Source organism: Musa acuminata, chromosome BXJ3-3, assembly GCF_036884655.1.
Source record: "Musa acuminata AAA Group cultivar baxijiao chromosome BXJ3-3, Cavendish_Baxijiao_AAA, whole genome shotgun sequence".
NCBI lineage: Eukaryota > Viridiplantae > Streptophyta > Magnoliopsida > Zingiberales > Musaceae > Musa > Musa acuminata.
Genome location: NC_088351.1, coordinates 8,566,448 through 8,576,223, shown reverse-complemented (window position 1 = coordinate 8,576,223; position 9,776 = coordinate 8,566,448). Strand labels below are relative to the sequence as shown.

Below are 9,776 nucleotides of genomic sequence, written 5' to 3'. Positions count from 1 at the left end.
ATCTTCTTATGTTTGTCTTTATATGTTATAGGAGAAGTCATTCAAGATTTATATTAATAACAAATCAGCTATTTCCTTAGCCAAAAATCTAATCTACTATGAAAGATCGAAGTATATCAATACAAGATTTTATTTTATAAGAGTTCATGTCAAAAATAAAAAAGTGGAGCTATATCATATCAAGACAAGTGAACAAATAGCCGAAATACTTACAAAAACTTTTAAATTTAGAATATTTTAATAACTTTGAAAGAAACTTAGGATATTAGATGGAACAAGTTTAAGGAGGGAGAATGTTAAAATTAAACTTAAACTTATTAAAGTATCATAAAGAGGTTACGTTAATTGTAAGAGTGGTTCATTGCATCAAGAGAGAGGTTAGATTAATTGTATTAAGAGAGAGATTTATTGCATCAAGAGAGAGGTTCACGAGAAAAAATAGATTAAATACCTATGGAAGGATAAGCCAAATTGATTATTGATTTTGAAAGAATTTCTTAAAAAAGAGTGATTTATTTCAAGGATAATTAATATAATATATCTTTGGGACTATATCAACATGAGGTCATGAAATATATAGAGTTTTAAAGTTATAAAAAAAATTGAGTAAAAGATAGAATATCTTACATTATCATACTCTTCCTTTTACGTGATAATCATACTCGTTCTTCTTATCAAATTCAATATATGGTACGTCGATGCTAAATACTGAAGCGTACAAAACAACAGCCTAAACCAAAAGTAGCATCAATTTTTGGATAACAGAAGCAGCGTAACACGTTAATTTTTATTCCCCATACGACTTCAACATTGATTGCGATAGTACCCGACGTAGAGCGGATACCTCCACAAGACTTAGGAGGTATCAGAGAAGGAATCATGAATGATCACTCGAACTGCGATAGGAATTCTTACTGCGTGCTTCCCATCATCAATCCAAGTCAAGCTTCCGAAGTTGAAGTCCCCTTGCACCATCTGAAGCGGCGTGAACGTCACCGCAAAGGTGTGCGTCGTCGTGGAAGCATTGAATTGAAGAAGAGAAGGCTCGACCACCATGTTGACACCCGGAGGAGACTCCCCCATTGCCCTGTAAATGGAATCCGTGTCCCCCACATTGGTCACGGTTCTCCGCACCGTTAGTGGTGTCTTCTTCAGGTCGGGAATGGAGATGGAGGGCAGATTCAGGTGATACAGCCGACTGTCCACCAAGTCACAAGTGGTCGACGGACCGTAAGTGCAGTTGAAGAACTTGAAGTAGTCTTCGGGATCGACGTCATAAATAAGCCCGGGATCAACGGCTTTGTTAGGATCGATGTGACCGCCGCCAAAGTCGAAAGGATCAGCGTGCTTTCGAGGAACTCCCTCTGCTTCTATGGGGAAGCCGTATGCATTGGCCGTATGAGCTTAAAACAGAGGTTGTCATGCTCCTTTAACATCAGGAAAGCAGACAGAGAAGAACTACGGAACGATGCAGAAGCAGGATGGTAAATCCACGTACCAGTTGTGACGAGTGCTGATTTGATGGCAGCAGGAGACCACTGGGGATGTGCTGCTTTAAGAAGAGCTGCTACGCCAGAGACATGGGGACAAGACATCGATGTTCCAGACTCAAACTTATAGGAATCTTTCACTGCGGCCAGGATAAGGACTCCGGGAGCTGTGATATCGGGCTGTCCAAAGGCAGTGATGGTGAGCACACCAGTTCATCGAAAAGAACCAAACATGTGAGCTTCTAGTAGATAATAGAAATTGCACCGGCCTTGACTAGATCTGGGAACAATATACTCGGCCCTCTCGACGAGAAAGCTGCGACCCTGGGCGACATTACTCCACTCCCGACCATATCCTGCGTTAGGCTCACCTTCACCAGGGGGGATCTGCCAATTTCCTTTCGTGGTTACTATTCCCGAAAAGAAAATTCTGATCTGTTTAGGAAAAATGAACTCGAGTTGAGCAGACCTTGTATTCGTTACATAATCTGTTATTTGTTTGCCGATCTCGTAATCAACAAAGACGCATACGGTGCCGTTGCAAATAACGTCGATGAAGTCGAGGATGTTGGCGGAGTACTGTGCAAAGATAATGCCCTTCCCTCCTGCTTCCTGAACATTATAAGCAGCCCGTGGAAAGTGTCGCTTGGGTGGTGAGCTTGAGGCGATGGCAAGCTGGTAACAGAGCACAATCTTTCCGACTACATCACTCGAATTCAGACCGTCGCGCGAGCAACTGCAACAATAGATCAAATGCACATTACTAGGTACTCTTTTCTTTAAGAACATTCAATCGAATTATAGTTACCTCCCACCATCTGCTAGCTCTTCGAATCCTCCCTCGGTGGATTCATAGAGGATGGATTGTCCCTGCCGCGGCAACCATGAACAATTAATTCAATATAAGTAGATGCAAAATTTCAAATGTATTAGTTGTATGTGAAAACTACACGTTCGCACCACCACGGTTCGGTTGTCTCCGAGGGTTAGGAGGGTAGGAAACGAGCGATCAATGGTGCTGGCTGCCACCGTGATCGCCCACGGCAGGTCATTAGCAATGGTCTGGGTGACGGGACCATCATTGCCTCCAGAGAAGATCACAGTTATCCCCTTTGCTACCGCATGTATGGAAGGAAAGATTGGGTGAAGTAAGCGCCCAAGTGAGAGTGATAAGATGTCCACACCATCATGGATAGCATCATCTATCGCCTTCAGCACAGCAGCGTCGCGACACCCTGCTTCTGCCCAGCATACCTTGTAGATTGCTAGCCGGGCACGAGGAGCTCCTCCTCTCGCTGTGCCGGCGCCCAGACCATGGAAGCTCGCATCACTCACCAACGAGCCTGCTGCTGTGGAAGCCGTGTGCGTTCCGTGGCCCTCGGAATCCCGGGGAGACTGGTAGCCTCCTTCGATGAGGGAAGGGTCGACGCCTCCGGCGTACCATCTTGCACCGATGATCTTGCGGTTGCAGTGGTTGACGGTGAAGTTTTGACCTACTTCACACGTTCCTTTCCAACGGGATGGGACGGGGCCGTAACCATGGTCGTCGAAGCTTCTCGATTCCGGCCAAATGCCTATATAAGAAAATTTTGTAGGACCGGGCAAGCTCAATGACGATAAGGTAATGATTGCTTGCCTGTGTCGACGACGCCGATGATGATCCCATCGCCGAAGTTGCCTCTTGCAAGTAGTCCTGTGGTTTGGGGTTGTTCAAAACCAAGATCAAGGTAGTCCCAGCTTCGCGTAGTAAGCAGTGGAAAGCTGCGGCTTGGATTGACACTGATCACTTCCGGCATTTCTAACCGGAAAAGAAAAGGGCGATATGATCAAGTTGCTTACTCATCTTAGTTAAGGATTATTTATACGTATAAATATGATATAATATACTAAACAGGTGATGGATTCTCTCTCTCTCTCTCATCTCGATACACCAACCTTATCTTAAGCAGCCTGTCGATTCAAGAGGTTGATAATGACCCGACGTTTAGCTAAAAAGAAGCGTTCAAAGGCCCACCTTAATCCTACTTTCTTATCATGATTCTAAGGTGATCACAAACTATAAAATTATTACTCAACATGGAATCAAGGGCTTAATTTAGATTAATACCATGAAGTCACATGAAAGGTCGAGATAAAGTCTTCCAATTTTTTGTTTTAGTGGCCTCGACACAAGAGCCGACTCTCAGGAGTATATCTATCTTTTGATCTCCCGTAATTAAGCACAAAACTATTGTGATTGAGATTTTATTTTCACATACTGATTTATCTGGATCAATATCGTCCCTTCAAATTTCAGATATATGCTTGCATGCATCTTTTGGATTGTTCTCATCAGTTGTACTGTTAATCATATTAGAACTTGCTTCCATTGTCACTGGTAAAATAGGCCTGAAATTGAAGAAGGAAGAACCTGCAATTTTGTCTGCTTGAGATTCTGTAAGCATGGCTGCAAAGCCCGAGAAGCCATGTTTATAGCTGTAGACAATTGAACTCACGGCTTCCTCCTTGCTGAATCACCAATTAGAATAACCTGTAATCGAGCATATATGACAGAAAGATGAAACGAACACAAACTATATATGGTGCAAAAAATGCATACCTCCCCAGTACGGAAGACAGCATATGATGGTGCGACGTAGTCACGAGGTCTGGATCTTCGTGTTGCCTCTCTCCCATGTACACTATGTACAGAAGCTACACAGAAGAGACCGTTGAGATGTTAGTCCGTGGACATCAAATGTTAAGATGATAGAGAGACGCTCATGGACCTTGGTCGATGATGGTGTATGTCCAAGTGCTGCCATTTGGATGAAGCTTGAAAGGATGAGAAGTAGAAGCATAGAGGATAGAAGATGCTGGTAACCCATCTTGCATGTGGCTGTGGAGGAGAAGCGTTGCTGCAATGGCGCTACTTATAAGCCTATGAGGCCACATGACCGATGGTGGTGATGGTCAATGATAGCTTGTTTGTGATGAATTAAGCCAAGGATAACTTTGTTGACATGAAAGACTAATGAAAATAAATGGATATTATTTTATTATATGATAAGGGAAATATATCATATTAGTCGTGCAACACACATCACCGGTATCTTTCATATCCGAATTTATCCTAATTTGGAATGAAAAATAATCTACTATGCCATAGGTGCAAAAAGGACAATGAATCAAATGGCTCTAAATGAGACGTCACTCACTTGTCAGTTTAGTTGGGTAAAATTTTAATAGATCATTATAAGATCCTAACTTTGAATCGTGCTTATATAACCTATTTTTAATTATATAATAATAATCAATGTTAAGAGTCATTCATCTATCAGAAACTTATGTCAGCCAACGAATGTTAGAGGATCTCTAATATTTTTTTATATCTTGTAGGAAAATATTTACTGCATATATATATATATATATATATATTCACCTATAAGAAATATATACCTCCGTATATTAATTTGCAATTTGAAGACTCAAACAGGGGCATTCAGATCCATGGCTTATTGTTCTCATTGGTTACATCGGACGTGGCTTCGATTCTCATTTGATGGAGTAGCCACCAATTGATGTCATGAAAAGAAGATGATAAAAAAAAGCATCCACTGTTAACGTGATATTTCTTTCCATCCATGTCGACGTCCAACTTTCTAATGTCGGCCATTCACTCACCCATAAAGTAATATACTTTACATAAAACGTTAAGACACCAAAGATTCAAGAGAGTCCAAACCCAAAACTTGAAGTCTTCACGCCAAATGCTATTGCGTGGATTTTTATTTGCAGCAGTTCCTTATACAATTATTGTTTCTTATTATCCTTATCCGAAAAAAAAAAAAATCAAGATTGTTCCTACATCCTACGTGATGTCCTGGGTCATTCTTTTTTAGTATTTGATGGACGATAAAATGTTCAATCATTGTTATGCCAATACCTTTTCTTCACATCTAAAGTCACCTTAGCCAACTTTATCAAATCAATCATGTCGATATAATTGAGAGATCAATGTGATATAATAAAATAATCAATACCTAAAAAAAGATGATTCTGACACCTTATAATCAAGTGATTTATACTTTAGAACTAAATGACGGATATCTCAAGGATGACACATTGATGCCACTTATAGTCATGTGATAGACATCTGGAAGTACCCACATATCGATGTCAGAAGGATGACACATCGATGCCACTTCCATCAAGTATGAAAGATGTAGTCATGATCTCTAAATGTTAATGACTCTATCGTGTCTAGTATATATTTTTTGGATTTGATGCAAAACAATTTTACCTAGATTAAAGAATATACATATCCAACATCAATTCATGTTCGCGAGTATAATGATCCAAAATTTACGTTATAAAAAGCTCTATCATATGGATTCCTAAAAAAAGAGTAACATTCTTTTAGTACTTTTGACTTATCACTCTTAGCGTATTGTAAATGCATCAATTGTCAAACTAACTTAAGTATTAGAGGAGTTTTATCAAATACACCCCCAATATATTTATAGGATTAGATGTATTTTGGATTCAATCATCCTAACATAATCAAAAGACAAATATGGAAGAGGAAGAAGATTAGCTCGGACTCCAGCTCCAATTTACATAACCAAATTTTCACTTAAGACAATCAAAATAGAGAGATGTATTGTATGGATTCCTCCCATTAACATGAAATTTATCCATAATAGGATAGACATTATCACTTGGTTTTCAAATGATTCCAGATACACCCAAATGTTTTCCTAAATGCTACGTATATGTACTTACTATTATGTGAAAAGGTTTATTTCATGTATCCAACATAACATTATTTCCTGTCTTGAATGCGTAAGCAGTGGCAAACAATGGGATTAAATCTTAGGAGGTGTCGGAGAAGAAATCACGAATGATGACCCGAACTGCGATAGGAATTCGTACCGAATTCTTCCCACGTCGATGAACCCAAGTCAAGCTTCCGAACGTGAAGCCTCCTTGCACCTTGTGAAGCGGCGTGAACGTCACCTCAAAGTTAAGCTTCTCGCCGGAAGCCCTGAAGTGTAGAACAGATGGCTGCACTTCCATCTTAACACCGGCTGGAGACTGCACTACGGCCAGGCGTGTCGCCCACATTAGTGACGGTTCTTCGCACTTTCACAGGCGTTTCTTTCAGGTCGGGAATGGAGATGGAGGGAAGATTCAGATCATATGTACGGCTGTTACCCACTCCAGATTTCCTGAGGTCAGGAATGGCGCCTGAGGGCAGCTTCAAGTGATTTTGGCCACTAGTACTGTTCGATGCACGGTTTGTGTAGCGAAAGAAGTTGACGTAATCATTTGGATCGATATCATAAATAAGTCCAGGATCCATTGCTCGGTTAGGATCGATATGCCCTCCGCCATAGTCGAAGGGATCGGCCAGCTTCCGTGGAATCGCTTCTGCGTTCGTTGATTGTATATGCTTGAGACGGAGGCATACATACATATGTCAGAGTTGGCAAATGAGCGGATAAAAGATACACCTACTCACCGGTGGTGACAAGTGCTGATTTGATGGCAGCCGGAGACCAATCGGGATGCACTACTTTGAGAACAGCTGCAATTCCAGATACATAGGACTAGCCAATGAAGTTCCCGACATAGATTGATACCCATCTCTCACTGCCGCCAAGACATTGACTCCCGGAGCTGTGATGTCAGGCTGAGGAGAAGGTAAAGGATGAGCTCAGTGCTCTGTTTTTCCATTTTCCAGTGGAGCTACGATCGACCCTCGGCAGCGTCTTGTGCTTATCAGAGGATTTATGGTTGGTTTTATCATTGCTTTCAAGCAGATGATGATTTAGCTTCTCAAAGTTTGAGATATGGGAGGGGTCCGTTTTGCAATCTATCATAGGAGACTTCATAATTATCATGAACAGAGACACAACTACAGCTGCATGCATACCTTCCCTATGTCCGGATGGTCTGTACTCGGCCCTCTTGCGGAGAAAGCTGCCACCGTCCGCAATGGGTTCCTGACAACTATTGCTGCATACTTGGCTCCCGATGAATAATTTTTACGGAATAATTGTTTTACGGTATAATTTTTAGGTGAAAAATCTAATGTGACGAGACCATAGTTCATTTTAAATTTTTACTATCATCAATAATATTAATAGGTTTATAATAATTTTTTTTTCAGAATAATCAAAAAATCATAAAATATGAAGAACATATTTCATAAAAGAAAAATTTTAGATCTCATAAAATAGATATAGTAGAAAAATATCTTAGAGAGGATAAACTATAGATCTATACCGTTAATATTGTAGAATTTATTGCAAAGATTTTTCCCAAAATCAATAAAATTTAACCGTTTGATCTAACAAAAGCTCCCCAAAACCTTAATTTTTTATTTCTTTTCTCTCCTTTTCTCAGCACGGCCACTGTTCGCTGCATGCATGCCTGTTCGCTGCTCTCGCTATGCACATCTCCATAGTTTTTATTTTTCTTTTTTTTAATAAATCAAATTTGAGTTCAATGTCCAAATGATCTAGTCTACGCCTACTTATGGACCGGACCCAATAACTCTTCCCCTCCAACTCATATGGTGAGTTGTACTAAGCCCGCTCTTCACCTATATATTTCAAACTTCTTTTTAGGCAAAGACTTTGTCAACATATATGATCTATTCTCATTAGTATGCATCTTTTTCACATCACAAATCCAGTGATATCTAACATCAATATGCTTGGATCTAGAATAATATGTTAAATTCTTGGAGAGATGAATGACACTCTGACGGTCATAGTAAATAGTATATCTTTCATATTTAAAGCCCAATTTTTATAGAAAATTTTTCATCCATAAAACTTCCTTATATACTTCAGTAATTATTAGATATTCTACTTCTATGGTTAATAGAATAACACAATTCTATAACTTAGACTGCCAAGAGATTGCTCCCCTTGCAAACGTCATCAAAAATCCTGAAGTGGACTTTTTGGAATCAGTATCACTTGCCATGTATATATCTATGTACCCTTCTAGCACAGGTTCACCATTGCCAAAATATAAACACAACCTGAAAGAATCTCTTAGATATCTTAATATTCATTTCATTGTTGTCCAATGTTCCTTACCAGGATTAGAAAGAAATCGACTGACAACTTTAATTGCATGAGCTATACTTGACATAGTACAAACTATAATATACATTAAACTATCTACTACAGATGAGTAAGGCACTCTAGACATTTTTCTTTTTCTTTCTCACTTATAGGATAATGTTTCGAACTAAGTTTGAAATAACCTACAAGTGGAGAACAAACTGTATTGGTTTTACTCATATTGAATATTTTAAGAACCTCTTCAATGTATGTCTCTTGAGATAGTCAAATCGTCCCTTTCTTCCTATCATGAAAAATCTTCATATCAAGTATTTATTTTACCGATCTTTAATCTTTCATAGTAAAAGACTTACTTAGCTTTCTTTTAAGCTTCTTAATTTTATCAGCATCATGACCAACAATCAGTCTCATCAATATATAGTAGGAGAATAATGAAATCATTATCTGAAAACTTCTTTGTAAATACACAATGATCAGATGTGGTTCTATTGTACTCTTGACTCATTATAAAGGAATCAAACTTCTTGTACCATTGTCTGAGTACTTGTTTGAATCCATATAAGTTTTTTATAAGCTTGCATACTATATTTTCTTTTCTCTTAACTTTGAAACCTTCTGATTACTCTATATAAATTTTTTTCTTCTAAGTCACCATGAAAAAATGCTATTTTCATATCAAGTTGCTAAACTACTAAATTCAAGTGGGCAACAAAACCAAGAAAAACTCAGATAGAAGACATTTTCATCACATGAGAAAAAATCTTTTCAAAGTCAATACATTTCTTTTGACTGAATCCTTTCATCTTGTATTTTTATTGTGAGCTATTATTTTTAGTCTTCAATTTGTAAATTTATTTGTTCTTAAGAGCTTTCTTCTCTTTAGGTAACTTTATTAAGTCATAGGTGTGATTCTAAAGCAAGGATCTCATTTCTTCTTGCACGGGTTTAACCCACTCATTCTTATGCTAATGTAAAATAGCTTCTTGATAAGTGTTTGGCTCTCTCCCATTAGTAAATATAACATACTCATGTGAAGGATATCTAGTATATGGTTGTAGTTCTCTTGTGAATCTTCTCAATGGAATCTCAACTATAGGTGGAGGTGCTTATTTAGTTACTTCAACATCATCAATTGTAAGAGCATCATCATTGGCATTCTCATCATAATCTTTTTGTTCATCTCTCTCATGACCATCATAAACTA

The 9,776-nt window shown here is 38.8% G+C and overlaps 1 protein-coding gene across 2 annotated transcripts; it reads right to left on the bottom strand.

Moving 5' to 3' along the window:
• Nucleotides 1-766: 766 nt before the first annotated feature.
• LOC103977921 (subtilisin-like protease SBT3.5) lies at nucleotides 767-4,391 on the bottom strand. Of its 2 annotated transcripts, XM_018823561.2 has the most exons (10): nucleotides 4,259-4,391; nucleotides 4,090-4,184; nucleotides 3,901-3,998; nucleotides 3,127-3,288; nucleotides 2,451-3,064; nucleotides 2,299-2,360; nucleotides 1,960-2,226; nucleotides 1,760-1,877; nucleotides 1,499-1,670; nucleotides 767-1,403 (listed from the first exon to the last, which is right to left on the bottom strand). In XM_018823561.2, exons 1-10 carry the CDS (start codon nucleotides 4,355-4,357, stop codon nucleotides 856-858), a joined length of 2,235 nt encoding a protein of 744 aa, XP_018679106.2. In that variant the 5' UTR covers nucleotides 4,358-4,391; the 3' UTR covers nucleotides 767-855. The 2 variants fall into 2 exon arrangements, with proteins under 2 accessions (XP_018679106.2, XP_064996949.1); XM_065140877.1 differs by lacking the exon at nucleotides 4,259-4,391 and having other exon boundaries at nucleotides 3,901-4,020; nucleotides 4,090-4,173.
• Nucleotides 4,392-9,776: the final 5,385 nt, after the last annotated feature.

Excerpts from the sequence above, each read along its gene's own strand:
- LOC103977921 (XM_018823561.2), bottom strand. The coding sequence starts at position 4,357 with ATGGGTTACCAGCATCTTCTATCCTCTATGCTTCTACTTCTCATCCTT. Across the intron at positions 1,671-1,759 it reads TGTTCCCAGATCTAGTCAAG|CCCGATATCACAGCTCCCGG; the intron begins GCCGGTGCAATT and ends GCCTTTGGACAG. Across the intron at positions 1,404-1,498 it reads ATCAGCACTCGTCACAACTG|CTCATACGGCCAATGCATAC; the intron begins GTACGTGGATTT and ends CTCTGTTTTAAG.